Raw genomic sequence first — 20,743 nt, forward strand, 5'->3', positions numbered from 1 at the left:
AAGAGAAAGAGACAGATGTCAAAGGCATTATAAGAAAGGATGAAATGGGTTTAGTGATGGCTGGAAAGGGGGAGGGGGGAATCACAGGTAACTTGAGAGTTGGCAGTGGAGTGACTCCATTTGGGATAAAGAGATTGTAAGAGAGTACCTAGCTGCTCTAAACGATATTTGAGGGCTGTTAATCTTTCCAAAATGTGAAAATTATAAAATGTGATTTTTTTTTCCTTTTTTTAAAGAATTTTTCCAAAAGGGAGGAGTAAGGATTTTGCAGAAGGTCAATGAATATTTTGTTCAAGAAAGATTTTAGAGAGGACTGTTAAAGAAATGCTTATGCATATTTTTTCAATGACCATTTATTACTTGTGTATCTTTTTTTTTTGTTTTTATAATGCTTTTCCTCCCCCTTTAAGTCACCTTGGCCCTAATAATTCAAAACACTGCCCTGGATTTGCCTTAGCGATGACCTTGAGAAGTGTCTTCCCAGCCATTGAGTGGTTTTGTTTCAGGGAAGGCAATATTAACATAATGGCTCTGCCTTTTTTGGGAATTGTATTTAACTCTTAACATTTTAACAGTGTATTAAGGTAATAAAACAATAAAGTAATAAAGACAGATAGTCTAGAAAGTCCCACTCCTTTGCCATCTAAGTATTTATGATTTGCTTTATTTCTTTCATTTTCCACTAGACTGATTTTGGAATCTCCAGGCTTCTTGACCTGTCAGCACCTCCTAGATTATTGTTACTTGAGTCTCCTTTTATCTTAATCCCTTTAAACTGTATTCCTTAGCGTTCACCTCAATTCCTAGGCCTTTCCTGGTAATGCTTTTTGATATGAGAGACTTTTTTTATAACTGAAAATCTTTGACAGCCAGCACCCAGATCTTGGTTTCTAAATATCATTCTTCGGTAAAAAGAACCAGGGCTCCTTGGAGAAATGGCTGATTTCCAGGGCTGGAGCGGAGAAAATAAAGAAGAGCCCAGAGATCTTATATTTTCTGTAGCAAGGAAGTGTTCAAAAACCAAAAAGTTGAGGGCATGTCAAAGGGACACAGGAGCCAATACGAAATAGCTCCCGAAGAATAATTTGAGCAACAAAATTAAGACAGCATGGTATTGGATTACAACCTAAAGTATAAAATAAATGTATCTGAGTTCATCTGTCAATCAGTAAATCAATACAGAAGAGTAGATTTTAACCTGAAGACTTAATCCTGGGAGGCAAACCATACATTCTTCGAATTCTTTTTTAGTTTTAACATTTCCATTTGTTGTGATGTAAAAGAGTGTTCTTCCAAATCTTTTAAATGTGCCGTCTGTGCTCTGATTTTGAGTACCCCCCAGTACACACTAGAGCAGTATATGTCGCATGTGTATAACTTGAAATACATAACCTTAGTTTATTATCAACATTACAATAGTGGATGAAAGAGATTTAGGGAAATGAGAGCTACAGTTCTAAGTCCCAGCAACAAAAGACTATAATTTTCTTTTCCCCAGGTTTTGGAGGGAAAATGTGAGTTACTTTTCTTGGGTTTTATATTGTGGAATTCTTATGCAGAAGACTTCTATTATGAAGACTTACTTTCTACCTTTAGACTTTTTGTGTTTATTATATACAGAGTACAGATGCGTGAATATAGTTTATTATTCCTTAACATAAGACTCAGTTAGCCTCAACATGTTTTACCCTTTTTAAAATCACTAAGATGTATACTGTCTTTTGCTCAATGCTGTTTTTTAAGATTTTCAGTTATCTATCAAAGAATGTGGTTTGTCTCTACATTTTTTTGATTCATTGAGAACCTTTGTCTTTAGGGTTAAATTTGTCAAGTATATGCTTAGTATTTTATAATTTTATTACTGTTATGAATGGCGTTTATTTTCACCATTTGAATTTCAAGCTTGGTTTTGCTGGTCTAAAGAGAAGCTATTGGTGGTAGGTGAGTCCTTGGATTTCCTAGATATGCAACTGTCATCTGCAAATGAAGATAATGTTTTCAACTGTTTGTGCACTTATTTTGTTTCTTTGTCTAACTGCATTAGTTTGAAGCTTAACGATGTAGATAACAGTGGTGCCAGTGGGCATGCCTGTCTTGTTCTGTATCTTTAGTCTTTTTAAAAGATGTTTGCTTTGAGTTTTGGTAAATCATCTTTATCGTATATATGTCATTTTCCTCTCTCTTTTACTTAAAGCAGAAAACAGCTTAATTTTATTTAATGCTTTCCCCCCTTTTTATTTGTTAAAAAATTATGTTGATAGGTTTTTTTCTAATGTTGAATTGTGTTGATGTCTGATGTTGTTGGATTTAACTCTAATCATGGGTTGTTACTCTCAAAACATTGCTACCAAGTTTATGCTAGCTAAAAATTATGCTAGTAAAATGAATTGGAAAGCTTTTCATCTTTGCTCTGGAATAATTTGAATAACCCAGGAAGTACTTTTTTTTTTTCATATCAGACAGAATTTGACTTTAAAACCATCTGTCCTTTTAAAGGTAGATCTCTGAGTCTTTCTAACTTCTGTGATTATTGTTAGTGTATTCCAGTTCTTCCACTTCCTGGGAATATACAAATTTGGGAATTTGTATTTTGCTGGAAAATAATCCTTTTCCTCTACATTTCTGAATTAGTTGCCATAGCATTGTATATAACATTCTCTTACAATTATTTTAGTCTTTTTAATATCTTTTGTGTTACCTTTTTCATTCTCATGTTTTGTATTTTTGTTTTTGTGCTTTTGTACCTTAGTCAAGCTAGTTAAAAGGGCATATATTTATTTAATTGATATTTTTAAAGAAGCTACTTTAGAGTTGTAAATAAAGCTACTAATTTATTAATACTAAGTACTAAATAAAGCTACTTAGTTTATTTCTTTTTAGTCTTTCAATTTTAATAATAAAATTATTTCAGAAATATATTTTTCTTAGAGCTTGAGTTACATCTGAGGTTTTAATATGAAATGTTCTTTTTGTTAATTTCTGGATAATTTCTCATTTCAATTTTAATCTGTTTGATTCAGAAGTTAACTAGAAAAAAAAGAGTCAATTTTGAAGATAAATTTTTGGAGGGAGGGATATGTGTAATGGGAAGTCATTTTGATCTTGATATTAGTAATGCTACCCATAATATCTATGTTTTTGCAATTTATTGTTTTTTTCTTTGTGGCTGAGTACATCATTGAGCTCTGTAATTCATGGATATAAGAGAAACATGATGTTTTCTGTAGAATAAAAAATTTACTTCTGCTGTTATTTTTTAAATACATATATATATGTCCTTCCAATAAATTGATTGTATTATTGAAATACTCTGTATCCTTGCTTATATTTGGCCTACATAGTCTGACAAGTCTTGGAAGAAGTTTGTGAGAGTATCCCCTCTATGGCTGTAATTTTGTCAATTTTTATATTTGAAGTCTTTTAAGTTCCTTTTGGTGAAGTATGCCTTGCAGCAGTTTTTTTCTGGCTGTATTTTTGTAGCCATGTTATTTGTACAAATATTTATGACATTTTCCATTTGGATTGAATCTCTTTATATTATAAAGTATACTTCTCTAGTCTGCTTTATCTAATACTGTTTTGACTTATGCTTGTCAAAAACTATGAAGGGTCTGAGATTTTACTCTATTTGCAAGCTAACAAGTAAGCATGTCACAGTTTCATGGATTCTGACAGAAAACAGAATCAAAGGACTTTTATTATTATTACTCATAGCAATAGCCAGAATATCAGCATTTTCTTGTGCCACCTCCTCAAACCCCAGTTCTTACAGGGTGATGTGAAGAGGGCCAGGTGACATCTGCACACTCAGTAAGGTTCATTACAAAGGAAGAACCTTGAGTTTAGGGAACTTGAGTCTTTTCTTGTGGGAAATAAGCATGTCTAGCCTTTGCTCTGGAGGGGACACACCCTATCTTCCAAGGCTGTTTGCTGTTCAGAGTTCCTTGGAAAGATAGTCTAAGACATGCAGAAACATGAGAGACCCTTGGAGAATTGTCTCCCGACAATTTCCTTTTATTTGCATTTGTCTGCTATCTTTGCTCATCCCTTTCTTTTTTTTTCCTTTTAATGAGTTTTTTGGGTTTTGGTTTTTGGTTTTTTTGAGGAAGGTTAGCCCTGAGCTAACATCCGTGCCTATCTTTCTCTACTTTATATGTGGGACAGCTGCCACAGCGTGGCTGGACAGGCGACGTGTAGGCCTGCACCCGGGATCTGACCCGATGAACCCTGGGCCACCAAAGTGGAACGTACGAACTTAATCACTGTGCCACCGGGCCAGCACCATTCTTTTCTTTTAATTAATTTTAATTTTATGTTTGAATAGGTAATATGCTTGCATGGTTTCAAAGCAAAGAGATATGAAGGATATCCCAAGACATCTCTTCTCACCTCAGTCCCTCAGTCATCCTTTCCGGAGGTAGCCAATACTACCACTATCTTGTGATCCTTCCACAGATATTTAATGCATATGCAAACAAATATTTACATATATTCCGCCCTCACACACTTTTTACACAGTGATATCATGCTGTAAACTGTTCTGAACTTTGGTTTTTTTAATACTATATCCTGGAAATATTCTAACTCAGCTTTGTCGTTCTTTACAATTACCTTATATTTCATAGGTGGATGAACCACATGTTATTAACCAGTCCCTTGTTGATGGGCGTTAAATTGTTCCTGGTCTTTTGTAAGAGTATGTCTATGGGATATGGTCCTTGAAACCTTGCTTGGTCAGGGATGTATGTGCATGTTTATTTCTGATAATACTTTTAGTATTTTACCTTCAGTGTAGTGCTGGAGTGTATTCATTAGCATTTTATTTAGGATTTTTGCAAAAATGAAGTTGGACCAGTTTGGGAGGTAATCTTTTTAGAGTCTTAGAATCAATGTTATGCTTGCTTCAGAAGAAATAATTTAGATTTCCTTTTGCTGTACTCTGAAGCTGTATAAATAGCATTCAAATCATCTGAACTTGAAAAGTTTGGTGAAACTCCCTATGGAAGTGTCTGGGCCTCATGCTTTTTTGGAGGATCACTCTTAGACAACTATCTCTGATTTCTTATACAGAAACTGATCTATGTGGACTTCTGCCTTACATCTGTTTTGCTTCTTAATATTTCCCAGAAAATTATCTACTTCATTGCTGCATACTGTTTAGCAAAGTACTCTCTTATGGATTCTTTACTTTCTACCATTATATGATTTTGAAATCATATTTTATTTCTACCATTATATGATTTTGAAAACCCCAATTTTTTTCCTAGGTATTTCTGTTTGCTCCCCCTCACCCTTTTTATTATTGGCTATTTTGATTGTTGTTGTTGTTGTTTTCCAAGAATAAGCTCTTAGATTCTTTTAGGTCTCCTTTTTCTGTTTCCTAATTCATATATTAGGCTTTTGTTTATATTAGTTATTTCTTCTGCTTTTCTTAGGTTTGCTTTTCCTAGTTTATTGTGTTGGGAGTATTAATTCATTTATTTTCTTTCCCCCTTCCTTTCTTTTCTTTCTTATTTTTCACCATAAGTTTTGCAAGGGTATGAGTTTTCCTATGAAGATATTTCAGCCCTGTTCCCATAGATTCTGATATGTGGTGATTTTTTTCATCATTGATACTTTTTGTTTCTTTAGATACTCTGTATTTTGGGGAGACATCGTCTTTAACTCACAAGTTATTTGAGAGAGCATTTTTAAATTCCCTGGTGTTAGAGGCTTTTTCCCTCTAGTTTTCCTATTTGTTTTCTAGTTTTACTATATTGTGATCAGAGGTACTGTACTATTTCTATATTTTAATTTTGAAGATTTTCTTTGTGGTTTAATATATGGTCATTTTTGGCCAATGTTCCATATTCATGTTTAATTTAAAAGGTCTTTTATATCCATCCTCATTTTTTTTACTTGATTTGTCATGGACTAAGGTGAATTAAAGTCTCCTAATGCTGTTTCTCTTTTTAACTGTATTGCCTATACTTTTTTGCTTTATGAGTGTCGATGCTATGTTATTTGACGCTATGCATATGTTATAATTATTATAGCTTAGGTTCAAATTGCATCTTTTAGTATTATAAATTGTCCTGTGTCTCCTTTAATGCTTTTCACAGTATATTCAACTTTGTCTGATATTAAGATTGTAATTCTTTCTTTCTTTTGTGTTTGCCTGATAAATGTTTCCCTTTTATTTTCATTTTTCATCTTTTTGTTTTGGGTATGCTTCTTGTGTACAATGTGGGGCTAATTTTGTTTGGGATCCAACCTAATCTTTTCTTTCTTTCTCTTTTTTTACTATGTTGGTTTAGCTCATTTACGTTTGTTAATATGACTAGTTTTAGTTTTGTCATTATTTTATATTTATACTTTCTGTTTTTATAGGTTTTAAAAACATTTCATAAGTGGCCAGTTTTTCTTTGTTCTATATGTTCCTTCTTTTAATTAGGAAGGACTATATTTCTTTTTTTTAGCGATTACTTTCGTAAGTATAACTGTATAATAACCTTAATGATCATATTTTTAGAGATTATTAACTTCTTTCTAGAGCAATGATGAAATGAGTGTACTTCCTCTCTCTTTCCTTCTTCTCTGTCCTAATTTTAGTTGTTATGTTATCTTAATGTTTACTCTTATGCTAGTTAAATATATTTATACTTCTGTTATTTGCTTTGTTAGCTTTAAATGATACTTTCTGACACCCAATTATTAAAGACAATAATTAACTGTTAACTTTTTTTAGGTGTATAATTTATACTTTATCTAATTATAGTTCCCACATTTGTTTCAGTCTCACAGTTAAGTAGATTCAGTTCTCACCGGCAATCCTTTTGCTTTAGTTTTTCAGGCATCTCTTGGTTGTCTGATGTTCATCCTCATATAAATCCTTTGAAAAGGGCTCATGGAAAATAGTTCCCTAGACTTCTTGCATGTTTAATATTGCTTGTCTTTGGGTTTTTCGTTGTTTTTTTGAATAACAGTTTGGGTGTAAAACCTTTGGGTTACACTTTCTTTACTTGAGGATGTTGTAAGCGTTTGTTCTCATCTTATAAAAGTCTACCATGGTGAAGTCTAAGACCAGCCTAATTTCCCTTCCTTTTAGAATTGACATTCTTTTTGCCGGGATGCCCAAAGAACTCTGTTTTTTATGACCAGTATCTACTAGGATATATTTTAAATAGTATTGATTTTTCATGATTAGTTTTTTCTAGGACTCAATGTGCCCTTTGCATATGTAGATCTTGATCTGTTTCTGTTTCTGCAATGTTTTCTTGGATTTTATTTTTGACTATAGATAAGCAGTAGATCTCTTTTTTATTGTCTTCCATAGATGACTTTTTTTTGTTTAATTCTTAAATGTTTTCTTCATCTCCAGTTTATTTTTCTTGTTTCTGACTCTGTGTCCCTCACTATGGTTTCAGGAACGTCTGGTTCTTCCTTATGCTCTTTCTAGTTTCACCTTCATTTTGTGATAGTGTTTTTCCCTGTTCTTTTTCATCCTCTCTCCTGAGCTGTTATATCTTTATATGTGCTCTATGATAGTTGCTTCCTTATGTTTCTCTATGGTTTTTTAAAAATTCATGGCAAATAAGTTGATTTGTTGAGGCTAGATAGTGGATATATGGTGTTCTGTTATACTGTTCAACACACATACATTTATATTATAGCTGGAAGATTTGGTGGTGTTCCTTCTCTTGTTTTGTATTTATTATTTATTTTACCTTGTTCTTTCCCAGCCTTCTCTGGATTGATCGAGTTGCTTTCCCTTTCTTCCAAATTAATTCAGAACTTTTACTATGTGTGTTTTTATTTCTCTGTTGGTTACCTTACTTTAATATGTATCTTTAAACATATATTTCTATTTTATTCTATCAAAATTGGGAGTTTGCTTTGTGCTCTTCCCCCTAATATATTATTCTTGTTCACTTCCCTCTCCTGTGCTCCCCTCCCCCTCTATCTCTAACTCCTGGATATTATGAAATAATTTAGACTTTACATTCTACATCATTAAGTTTACACTGGTGGAATATTACTTTTCTTTCAAAACCTGTAGTTTTGTTACAGTTTCAATCACAGTATTATCTAGTTTTAAATTTTACTTATACATATTTCGTTGCTCACTGCTGTTTTTTGTACTCTTCATTTTTCTCTTTCTGGATATTGAAATTTTTATTCTTATTTTAATTTTCTTTTGTTAGAATGTTTCTGTGAGTAATTTCCTTAGAAAGCCTTTCATGGATGGTATGTTTAATGAGCTGTTGGATGCCCAAATGTTTTTTGTTTGCCTTCACATATATGATTACTGTCTTGGCTGAATATAGGATATTCTTACTTGTTTTTTTTTTTTCCTTTAAGTCTCTAAATTCCTCTGCTCTCTAACTCCCAGTATTTTAGGTGAAAAGTCTAGCCTGGGTCTCATTATTTTTTCATTTTAAGTTAACTGTTCTTTCCGTTTGAAAGCTTGTAGATCGATTTCTTTTTTTAAAGATTGGAAAATCTGTTGAAGTGTTTTTCCATCCTAGTGCCATCTCTAATGCTGCTTGAGACTTCATGAGCCCTTTCATGCTAAAACTCCAGTCTTTAGTCAGCTCAGAGATTATTTTCTTCTCGTATTTCTTTGATTATTATTTCTTTCCCTGTTTCTCTTTTTCTTCCTGTGATTCCTATAATTTCAATATTAGAGCTCCTAGATTTGTCCTTTGTGTCTTAAGTTTTCTTTCATGATTTTTTGTTTTTTTGGATTTGCTCGCATTATTACTGATTTAGTTTTCTACAATGACCTTTTTTTCCCCTCCTTGCTCTGAAATATTAAATTAAAAATTAGATTTTTTAGTTCTAGGAACTTTTACTTATAAAGTCATCATCCCCTCCCTCCCTCTCTGCCTCCCTTCCTTCCATTTGTTCTGACACTATCGTAGATGTCTGTTTCAGTCTTTCAGCTTGGTTTGCCTTCATTCACATTGCTTGTGTGCACTTAGATAGCTTACGACTTTTTTTCTATTATATAATGTTAACAGTTATATAGAATCTCTCAGCACACATATACATCATACTGTTATTTCTTTCTCAAATAGAAGATGGAAGATATTCTCCAGTGGTCATTAGCTTGGCACACTCTAAGGCCTTTTTGTTTGAAGGTGTGAGGAAAGAAGTTTCTGTTCTCAACCCAACTTGGTAGTTTCCTTCCGGTGTCAGAGCAGCCTCCTCCCTTGTCCCACTGGGGTTCACTCAGGTACTACTGACTGCCTGGACAACTTAAAGATTGGTAGACTTTGAGCAGGCTCATTGAAAGCAAATAAACCTCATTCTAAATCAATATATTTTCCCTCTCCTTAGAACTATTGTTTAAAACATCCATTTCATACTTGGTCTTTCTTGATTTTCGTGTGGTTTCATTTCCTCAGGTTTTAAATAAATCTAGATTTAGATTCTCCAGGATCTAGCAATTAGTCACAGTGATTTTAGAAATTTAGTAGTGAGTAAAACCGGATCAAGAAAGAACTCTGTTGTTAATGTTACATGACTGTTCTTGTTAGAGCTATTGGTTGGTTCTCACCTTCTTGCTTTTTCCAGATACATGTGAGTTTCACGCGTTGCTTTATTATCTCAGGAGTGGACAGTTTAAATATCTTCCCTGTGCATACATACTTTTAATACCCATACGTACTAATCGACTTATGAGTATTTGCTGACAAACTTGGCATATAATTGGTGCTTTCTGGCTGATTGGTTGATAGGAACCTCTTGGATAAGGAAGCCGGTACGCTTAAAAAAATTAGGTCTGAGCTCAGCGGAGTCACCAGACTGCAAACAAACCGCCCAAGTCACTGAAACAGCAGCCCCCTGGCTTTGGGGCATTTCCTGTCCATTGGCTGTTTATTGGTTGCTTGGTGTTTTCCCTAGTCTCCTGAGATCTTTCGCTTCATTAGCTGTTCAGAAAATATTTATCGAGTGCTTACTGTGTGCAAAACACCATGCTAAGTGCTAGAGTAAGCAGAGCCCATAGGGTTCCCTGCCCTTGTGAAATTTACTTCATTTCTTTAATACAGAGCTTGCAAAGTATTGGCTACATCTGGCTCACAGACATTTTTATGTATCAAAAATGTTGAGTCAATATTTTGAAAATGAAAATTTCACCCTAAAACTTAAATTTGCAACTACTTTAAATATATGCTGTCTGACCACACTGGGCCTTCATTCCCGCATGACATTCTGCTCTAGTAGCGACTACCCCTTTAATAGGACTGTGTGCACCAGTTTGTTGTGATTACCTATTAATCCCTAAAACCAAAGCCCAGTTCATTTGGCATCTGTTGTCACAATGGTGCTGTTCTTTTCTTCCTATAAAATAGTTAAAAAGATGAACTGCACCTTGAACGTTTTCTGGCTTTCCCCCTTTAGGCTTTTGAGTTTGTGACCCTTGTGCAATATTTATCAATCGGCCTGCTAATTTTCTCCGGCCTCAGGAGGAAGCAGAGGAGAAAGACTATTACACTTGAGCATCAATCAACAAAAAGCAGTAGACGTACACATTGTAATACTCCCTCTCAAATTCATTCCAACAAAGATAGATAGAATCCTAGATCATAAATCTGATGATAGTTTTGACATAACATAGTATGTATTGTTGCCTGCTATAATACCATTTGAGTTGACTTTTTCAGTTTACTTCAATAATGCTGTAGTAAAAATTTGTTTATACTCAGCTAGCATTTAATTAGAGCCTTATATGTATTTTCACAGTCATTAGCTGTTATTTTTAATCATCAGTATAAAGACCATGTGAGATACAGGTATTATGACCTGCAATTTATTTGAAGAAAACAAGCCTCAAGGAAGTTTGTGCATTGTCCAAAGTTCAAGCCTATTCTTTTTCCAAGAGATTGCCTTCCATTTACATTGTCTCATTGGATTTTTACAAGTCTTACAGAGACAAGTTGAGCAGGTTTCATCATTTCTTTAGATTAGAGAAAACAAACTCAGAAAGAGTCCTTTCTTGACAGTAGTCATATAGCTAGTATTCAGAACATATCTGTTCCTTGCCAGGTACAGTAGACATTTAACAGGTATTATCTTATTTAATTCTTACCACTACCCTATGAGGTAGGTAATGTTATCCCCATTATATTCCTAGATAAGTTGAAGATCTGGAATTAGAACCCAGAATTGTCTATAAGTGACACTCATTTTTTGTTTTGCTATATCATGTTGCCCAGATTGCTTAACTCCTTTTTATTGCCACAAAGAGCCTACATTATAATTTAATACATTAATGTGACTTAAAAAGTTTACAGTAATAAATTAAGCTTAATCAGCTTTTTTGTTTTTTTAGGACTGGTGTTTTTCTCTCTGCAGTGATTCAAAATAAAAATGAACCTGAAATTTAAGTTTACTTCAAAGTATATTTTATTCTGTTATATATATTCAGCAGTTTCAAAATATTGTTTTACTTTGTAATGTGGACATCTTATTTAGGAAAACACTTATTTAAGGTTTAGAAAATCAGTTAATTGGTTTTGAATTTTGGTTTATTGTTGAATTGTGACAGGGAGGGGGCATAGGAAAGTTAATTTGATTTGAAGATTGGGGAATAATTTGGTAAACTAATAATTTCTTAGGTGACTTGTATGACTTTTTGCAGCTTGTTAGGTACCTAATTTTATAAAATACTGAATCTTGAGCTAGTTTTTCTAGCCAAGTTAGGAACAAAAAGACCCAAGAAAGCTAAATCTGTAAGTATTGATTAGTGTTCCTTTTGTGTATTTCACCTTTTAGAGTTTATAGTTTGGGTTCCTTTTTATTTTACTTACATTTTCTTGGGGGAGGCACCAAATGTCAATTTCTAAAATATTCCCAAGTATTCACGATTTTCTTTAGAAGTCATCAGAAGGGTCATGAGTTCTGTCTGTCTCCTTTTGCAGAATTAGTCTTAATTTTCAATTAAGTTTCTAACAATGCAGCTGGAACGGGCTATGTGTTTAGTCAATTCTCAGTTATGTTCAAACTAAGGAAAACATTTGATGCAGTATTTGTCACTGGCATCTAGGCAGAGGAAGCCAGTAATTCCTAGTCAAACCAGAATAAGTTTTTAAAAAGGATAAAAGCTGACACTAACCAGGAATTTTGAGTTTTAGACAGTTTAGTAAAAGTTATTCCCATGTTTTTGTTGATGTATTTGTCTTACATTGAAAATGGCAGTGTCCCATTGTTAAATATCATTTCTCATTCCCCTTGTGATCTTTGACCACAGTAATAGCTCATGAATCTATAATTTAGAATATTAATGTTAACTGCTTCAGAGATAACTTTATACCTGAAAGTATATGTGAGCCCAATTTTTCATTCTTTGAGTAATTGCTTCTTACTAATGTTGTGAATTTTTTTAATTCTTGATTTTTCTAGGGATTATTTCACATTTCAGCTGCTTTTGTTTTCTACTGCTATCATTGAGGGTTCAAGAACAAAAAATAATTCTTCAGGTAAAATGCCTGATCCATAATAGTGCTTGGCATTGTATTTTGCTGAAAAGATCATATACCTGTTTGGATGCTTGATCTGAAAATAAAGTTGTGATGATTATGAAATTTTCGCATGGAGTTTTCTTGGCTGCTTCTAACAAATTTGGTCTTAGTTGTTGTTGTTTTCTTTCTTTCTTTCTTTCTTTTCCCCCCCAAAAGGATTTTGGCTGTCTGCTTTTTTTCATGTTGTCTTGATCTGCAGTAACCATATGGATATGTGCTTGTAATTGCTAAATATTTTAATTTTGCATATTTGGCTGCTTGAATTTTAAGTAATTTCTTTGGGCAATGCAAATTAAGAGCTTGAGGTTATAAGTGAAATATCAATTTACAGAAGTTTTTAATTAGCTTATAAATGTGTATTCTTTACTGTATATTTTAAAGTTTGATATTTTACTAAAAACTAAATAAAATGTGAAGTTGCACTGGCCACATTTCAAGTGCTGCTTTTAGGCCATATTGTGGCTAGTAGCTACCATTTGGGACAGCACAGATAAAAGATTGTTTTTGTCATCATAGGAAGTTCTATTGGATAGGACTGTTTTTCTGTCCAGTAGAAGGAAGTAAGCAGTAAAGTGTAAGGAATAAAATGTAAGCTCATTTCTGATACCAGTTTTTACAACAATTTAATAACTCCAGAAGATAAAGCATGTGACCAGTCTTGGGCATGCTTCCTCTAGATATGTAGCCATCACCATCTTGAGTATTTCAAACTTAATGTTGCCTAAAACAGTTGATTTGCTTCAGTATTTTTGCTATTTTAAAGTGCAGTTGTTTCTTGTAGCAAAATTCATGAAGTAATAAAAAGGCCAAGGACTTAGCCTAAATTTGAATAGTGACCCCAGGACTTACTAATTTAGAAACGTTTAGTAAAGTTACTTAACTTCTTTGAGCCTTAGTTTCCTTATCTGTAAAATGGAGGTAACGTTAGTTACTTCATAGGATTAGTAAAAGACTTACTTAGGTATAAAAGCATGTAACAAAGTGGACATTTATAGTGCTTTTAAATATAGAGTGAAGCCAAAACATTTAAAAATTAAGTAGGTAGTGTTGTTTGCATGGAATTGTTCCCAGCCTGGCAGTTATAATAGGTCTCTGGAAATGGCTAGGTCAGGAGTATTCTTTGGAAGTGTCTAGTGGTCATGGGATTATTTATGACTTGTGTAAAGTTGAAACAACTAGAATACCAGATTGGGGAGAAAAAGAAATAGAAAAATCACCAACTTTGTTTTTGGAGAAGTCCATAAAGTACTCTCTGATAATAATGATGGTAAAAACTAATAATCTGGAGGCCGGCCCTGTGGCCAAGTGGTTAAGTTTGTGCCCTCTGCTTCAGCAGCCCAGGGTTTTGCCAGTTCGGATCCTGGGCATGGACATGGCACTGCTCATCAGTCCATGCTGAGGTGGCATCCCACATAGCAAAACTGGAAGGACCTGCAACCAGAATATATAACTATGTACTGTGGGCCTGAGGGGGAGAAGAAGAAAAAGAAAAAAAAAAAGATTGGTAACAGATGTTAGCTCAGGTGCTGATCAAAAAGAAAAACCACTAATAATTTATATAATGCTTTTATAAGCTCTAAAGTTTTTCACATAATTCTTTAAAATTTTATCTCTAATATTTTGAGTACCTTTATTATACTAATATTAAGGAAGAGTAGAAGAAAACTCAAGGTTTACCAACATTTTGGAGGTTACATAGCTTAACTAATAGTGAGAATGGAAATTCATATTAAGTTTTCAACTTTAAATCTTATGCTCCTTCTATTTCAATATGCTGTTCCCTTGATAGCAATTGCATTTCTGAGGCACGTTTTTATTTCAGAATCGGTAGGAATGGGGCCCAGGTATATGTAATTTTTTTTCCCCTGTATTAAGACAGAATGCATACCCATGTAATTCTAATGCCCATCTCTGGTTGAAAATCATTGCTCTCTTCTGGGTTTAATTCTTCTTTTTCTGTTTCAGTACATCTAAATTAATTCATAGACCATATGAATAAAACAGAATTAGACTGATAAGCAATATACTGATTTAACTTTTACTGTTCCAGATGTTTAGGCAGGATATCAACAACACTTTTGAAAAAGCAACACAAGTGAAGTTTCTGTTCACAATGTCAGATGTGTCTCCGTTGATCAGAGCTTGTGGAGAGGGGGAATCCAGACTAGCCAACCAGGGTAGTTAAATCTATGAGCATTCTCTTCTCTGCTTCTCTAGTATCAATTTTGGCTACTTAGTAGTCTTCCTTCATTGCATTCCAGTCCTAAAGTGTTGACCCCTTATTGCCTGTAGATAGTATCTTCATAAATCTTTTCAATTAATTAGCTAAAGATTTTTAATAATCTTTCCCCATCTGTCTTGAAGATGCTTCAGTGCCCTGAATTTAGTGGTATTTTAGGCCTTATTTAATTCTGAATTACTAAATTGTAATTAATTACACCTTACTAAGCTCAAAACTTTCCTTTGAATGAAAAGACATTGTCATAATAGGGTCGGAGAGGGAAATACTCTACCAAACCCCAGGGTTGCAAAAATTAATCATATTGCATAGTGAATTTTCAAAAATGAAAAATACTTTCAAAGATCTATTGGAAATAAGACTTTCTAATTTGAAAGTTAAGCATTTGCTATTTGAGACAGTAACTGAGGTTTTGCCATGAGAGTGAACTGTTTTTTAATTCCGTTGCTCATCAGAATGCACTTGGGCAGTGGCTATGTGTTAACATTAGCTTTTAATTTTCTGAGTAGAGATCATTTCACTCAAAGCTATTTACAGTGGACATTGGACTGCTTCTGCATTGAAATTAATGTGTTTGGCTTGTTCTTGTATATAGGTGTACCTTCTTAACATAGAAAATACAGTGCTGATTATTTTTTATTGTTAGGGCTTAGGGAGCTTATGATTAAAATGACATTCTAGAGTAAACTAAAAAGATTTTTTAACTTAATACCTGCAAAGGATAACATTACATACTTAAAAAATATATCATTCTGTTAATTATATGCAGGTTGGATTTGTCTTTGTTGTACTGTAAATAAATTTTCTTATAAACAGGATAAAACCTAGGCCTTTTAAGATATTAAAATTTTCCCAACTCAAAGATTTTTAAAAATCTTTTGTAATAAAGAAATGAGGCTTGGTAATCATAAGTCAGCATAAAAGTATTTTAAGACAGTTATCTTTCTGTGAGCAATGCATTTTGAAGTGTGTACTTAATGGATTTCTACTTATTTTGATTTGGTATTGAGAATCAGTTACATAGACTTACATGGCAAAAATGTGGCAATACTTTGTCTTTTTTTCTAAAAGCTTATCTATCTCATTTTCTTAATTTATGATAATTGAGATTTTGTAGTTCATTTAGACTTAAATCTAGATGCATTGTTAACGTATTCCAAAAGATAGAAAATGTGATACCCTATTCCATCAATTCTAAGACACTTCTTTTTCTTACTTTAAAAGCTCTGAAAAATGAGACATGTCTTAAAATTGATTTGTGTCATAGCTTAATGGAAGCACTCTTCTTGGTGGTATATAACACTATGGTTCATCTTATAATCATTGATGTCTTAGGCTTGATAAAAAGTGATAGTTGATTTTTTGGAGTTTGTTGTGGAACTTAGATTCATTATTATGCTGTGGTATATTTTTGTGGTGAAAAAAATCTTAAATAGTGAGAATATGCCATAATATTTGGAATTAGAAACCTTTACTAAAATCTTTCAGTGCTTCCTTCAGATCTTCTTCTTTTTGTTCTCACTGCTGTCATCCTAGTGTCAAATGGCAAAACTAAAATAATTTAGTAACAAGTTTGATGTCCTTTATTCAAGGGAAAACAATCCATGGATTGGGGCAGTTCAGTGCCTAACAAGCACTTCCAAAAAATTTGGGCAAGAGCAGGTTTTACAGAATGTTAGAAGAGGCTACGTGGAAATAAGTCGTGATTGGCTAGGAGGGTGGGGGTTTCCTTATAAGGCCAGCGGGTCCTTTTTCTAGGGTAAGGTCAGCTAGTTAGAGCAGAGTTGGAGGGTTGTGATTGGTGCATATTTGGTTTCCTTGACAGTGACATGTTTCCCATAAGTGTCCGCTGATTTAGGTTTAGATTTGTGATGTGGGCAGGGCCACTGGGGTGGCCTGCATTTTGTGGGTCTCCATATACTAATTAACTTTATCACTAGTTAGGTGCTTTACATTAAACTGATTCCTTGTCTGTGGAAAGCTGTTCAGCACGGTAAGGGGAAAATGGAGATCAAGAGAAGGAGGAAAGACTTTGGGTTGCTGGGGGGGGGGGGGGATGGGGTGGAGTCAGGGTAGTGGGTGGGACCTCCAGGATCAAGAAAAGAAAAATGAGGAAAGGACACTTGAGGAGGATAGTTAATAAGCATCATTTTCCATTTGCCCAGCTTTACTTATCCAGAAATCTTTTTTTGATTAAGTCTCTGATTGTGATATATTAGCTTGTGAGCTAGCTACCCAGTAGTTAGTTAAAATCACCTCAGCCATAGTCCCTAGATTCTGAAAGTAGAAGCCCTTCTTGCCAAGGCATCTCGTTTTTCTGCGGAAGTTGCCCACTTGCCCCCTGAAGCCTTGCGGGTAAATCATCTGCTGGTACTTTCCCTTCTATAGACTGAACAAGTCTGTGTTTCCTCTTAATGTGCTGGCTCAAAATGAGTAACTCAAGGGGGAACTCCTTCTTATGGAATGAATTTTTCTACAAGGAACTATTATAGATATATGTACAATTAAATCTGTTGGTTTTTATAGGAGGTGTGGTACTACCAGACACACTTAATTTGAGGAAACTTCCCTACCTTGCTCTTCCAGCATTTAGGTGTAGATTTGTGCAGTTTTCCCCTCTAGCTTATTTGATTTTTATTTCCAAGAACAGTAATTTATTTATTTGTGGTGTAAATTCATATTGCACACTCCTGCTTTAAACTTTTCATTCTCTAAACTTATTGACAAAGTATACTCCTCAACAGTTTCTCCATACTATACTCCTCAGTAATGGCACGTTTTAGTTATTCCTCATTTAAAAAGAGTCATAAAGTATATCCAGCTAACATATTCTATTTTCGGCAAGGTCCTTTTAAAATTTAGCATTTATAAAATATAACAAATTAAATTTTCAGTATAAGACAAGTTGAGAGAACTTTTTATTCCAAAAGAAATGTTTGGTTTAGAACGGATGTTACCATAGTGGCATTTACATAGTGTTTAAAGACCTGCAGGGCCCCTGGGAGCCACTCTCGCTGCCGCCTGGGGTGGGCTTTGCATTGTCCTGGAAAAGATTAAGAATTGTTGCATTCAGTGTCTGAAATCCTCACTTCCAAAATTTCTTCAGAATCTACGTAAAAGCTTTGATCTACCTTTGCATTTTCTTGAGTTCAGCAGATTTTATTAAAAATCCTATATTCAGGGTAATTTCTTTAACTTATCCAATTTCATTATTTTAGAATTTTAAAAATTATAATACCATTTTCATGTCTTTTCAGCCACATTACACTCTAAACTTTTTTGAACTATCTTGGGCACCAGCTTAATATTGATTAGTAAAAGAAGGAAAATGAATTCTAAAATACAAATAACTGACTTGACTGGTAAAGTTTTATAGCAAAATCCTTTGCAGTTTGAGGAATTCTGTACTGTTCTTGCTTACTGTAATGCCTCAATGAAATGGAAACGAGAGAGACTGTCTATAAGTAAAGGTAAACGTTATTCACTGATTTATGAACAGTATTTCAAATATGGATGCTGAGTTTTATGTATTTCTGACCAAATATGCCAGACACCACTCTTTATAAATTAGCATTGATGTAATTCTTCTTGCAGTTTTATTGTCCTGAATTCATTTTCTCTTTCCTCAGAGGATGTGCTGAGTAAAGATGCTGGGGAATGTGCAATATGCCTTGAAGAACTGCAGCAGGGGGATACTATAGCACGACTGCCGTGTCTGTGCATATATCACAAAGGGTAAGTTTATGTTCACCAGGTTACCAAGTTGATATGAGAGTAAAAGGTCTTTCTCAGAGTTTCAGACACTGTAGTTAGGGCTGAAAAGGTTTTTTCTTCATTGAAACTTCCTCACCTCATTTCTTAAAAGGTAATGGTCTTTTTTCCCTGCAGGAACCAAGATTTAAGCCCACATCTGTTTTTATTCAAAAATCTGCCATGTGTTAAGCGTTTGCTATGACCCCAGGTATTGTCCATAGCTTCTTAAATAGGTTATCTCATGTAAGCGTTGCAACGATCTCATTTACAACTGAGGAAATAAGCTGAGGGACTATAGGAAATCTCCCTAAGGTCACGAGGCTAGTAAATGGAAGAGCTGAGATTCCAGCCATGTCTGACCAGAGCCTATCTGGTTTCATAAAGTATTTATTCTTGGTTTTACAGCAACACAGGAAAAATTATATGTAAAAAAATTATTTAAGAAAAAAAGAGAACAGAAAACCATAACTTTCAAGCGAGTAAAAGGAATAAGGTGGAATTTTATTTAAAGGCAGGGGGTGGAGATGGGGGGAAGCATAGAGGAAACAGTAAGTAGTACAAAATAAAAAGGAAAAAATAAATCCAATATCAGTAATTATAATAAAGCTAAATAGAAGAAACTCACCAGTTGAAAACAGATTGAAAGATTGGGATGTGCTGTTGATAAGCAACACACTTAAACATAAGGATATAGAAAAATATGAAAGTAAGAGGATAGAAAACTATATCCAGGCAAATATTCACTGAAAGAAAACCAACAAAGCTAAATTAATATTGGACAAAATAAACTTTATAGCAAAAGTATTATTAATATAATGATGATAAAAGTGTATAAAATACAATTTTTTGTGTACCTAAGAACATAGTCGCATTATTTTTATACAGGTCAGAAAAAATTGACACATCTGTCATAATGGGAAATTTCAACCCACCTATTGAGTCAAACAGACACACACAAAATGAGTTAAGACCTAGAACAATTGAGCAATATATAGTTAACAAGTTTGATCCAATGAGTGTGTGTGTATCTGCACCCAGCAATTAGTGCATTTTCTTTTCAAGCACACATGAAGTATGATAGAAATTGATTGTGTACTTTGCCAATAAAGCAAGTCATAGCAACCTACAAAGAATTAGTACCACACAGAAAGCCTTCGTCTGATCATTGTTAAACATCAGTAATAGAAGATAAATAATCTTCACATATACTTTTAAGTAACTTGTGGATCAAAGCAGAAATCATAATGGAACTTAGAAAATAGTTGGAACTGAATAATAGTGAAAACCTTTTTGACATTTTTCTAGAGGGGAGTGAAAAGAAAGACTGAAAATCAATAGCCAGCTTCTTAAGAAATTAGAAAAATGACAGCAGAATAAACACAAAATAGGAGGAAGAAAATAATAAAAGTCAGAGAAGAAAATAATGAAATTAAAAATGACACACTAGAGTAGAGACCAACAAAGCCAAAAGTTGGTTCTTTGAAAGGGCTAATAAAATAGATAAGCCTCTGGCAAGGCTGTCTCTGGATGGAAAAAATAAATAGTATAGGAAAGAAAAGGGACACGTAACTTCAGACATGGCAGAAATGAAAAATAATCAGAAAATTCTCTGAAAAATTTTATACTCTTCAATTAAAAAATCAAAACAAAATGAGGGGTGGTGCTCAGCCCCAGTGGCCTAGTGGTTAAATTCATTGTGCTCTGCTTCAGTGGCCCAGGTTCGGTTCCTGGCTGTGCACCTACACTGCTCTGTTAGTGGCCATGCTGTGCTGGCAGCCCACATACTAAAAAATAGAGGAAGATCGGCACGGATATTAGCTCAGGGTGAATCTTCCTCAGCAAAAAAACAAAAAAAGCACCCAATGGGACCGGCCCAGTGGCACAGCCGTTAAGTGCGCACATTCTGCTTCGGCAGCCTGGGGTTCGCAGGTTTGGATCCCAGGTGCAGACATGGCACCACTTGGCAAGCCATGCTGTGGTAGGTGTCCCACTTATAAAGTGGAGGAAGATGGGCACAGATGTTAGCTCTGGGCCAGTCTTCCTCAGGAAAAAGAGGAGGATTGGTAGCAGATGTTAGCTCAGGGCTAATCTTCCTCAAAAAAACAAAGAACACCCAAAAATCAAAATGGGCAGTTTTTAAAAACTATATTATTATAAAAATGATTCAAAAAGAAATAGAAAATCTCAGTCAACTAATAACTAGTTATTAATACTAACCCTGAGGGGAAAAATACCCTAAAAACAG

General features: G+C 34.1%; 1 protein-coding gene across 4 annotated transcripts in view; it reads left to right on the forward strand.

Moving 5' to 3' along the window:
• ZNRF2 (zinc and ring finger 2) overlaps positions 1-20,743 on the forward strand; it is a 91,366-nt gene that overhangs the window by 57,676 nt on the left and 12,947 nt on the right. For 2 of the 4 annotated variants that reach the window (XR_011539186.1, XR_011539187.1), the window contains exons 3-4: positions 12,388-12,464; positions 18,375-18,480. Coding sequence is in view for 2 of the 4 variants with exons in the window: in XM_008522959.2 (XP_008521181.2) it covers positions 18,375-18,480 (106 nt within the window). In the remaining 2 variants the exon portion in view is untranslated. The remainder of the gene's footprint in view (positions 1-12,387; positions 12,465-18,374; positions 18,481-20,743) is intronic. The other 2 variants (XM_008522959.2, XM_070616145.1) reach the window with 1 other exon arrangement.

Source organism: Equus przewalskii, chromosome 4 (assembly GCF_037783145.1).
Source record: "Equus przewalskii isolate Varuska chromosome 4, EquPr2, whole genome shotgun sequence".
Taxonomy (NCBI): domain Eukaryota; kingdom Metazoa; phylum Chordata; class Mammalia; order Perissodactyla; family Equidae; genus Equus; species Equus przewalskii.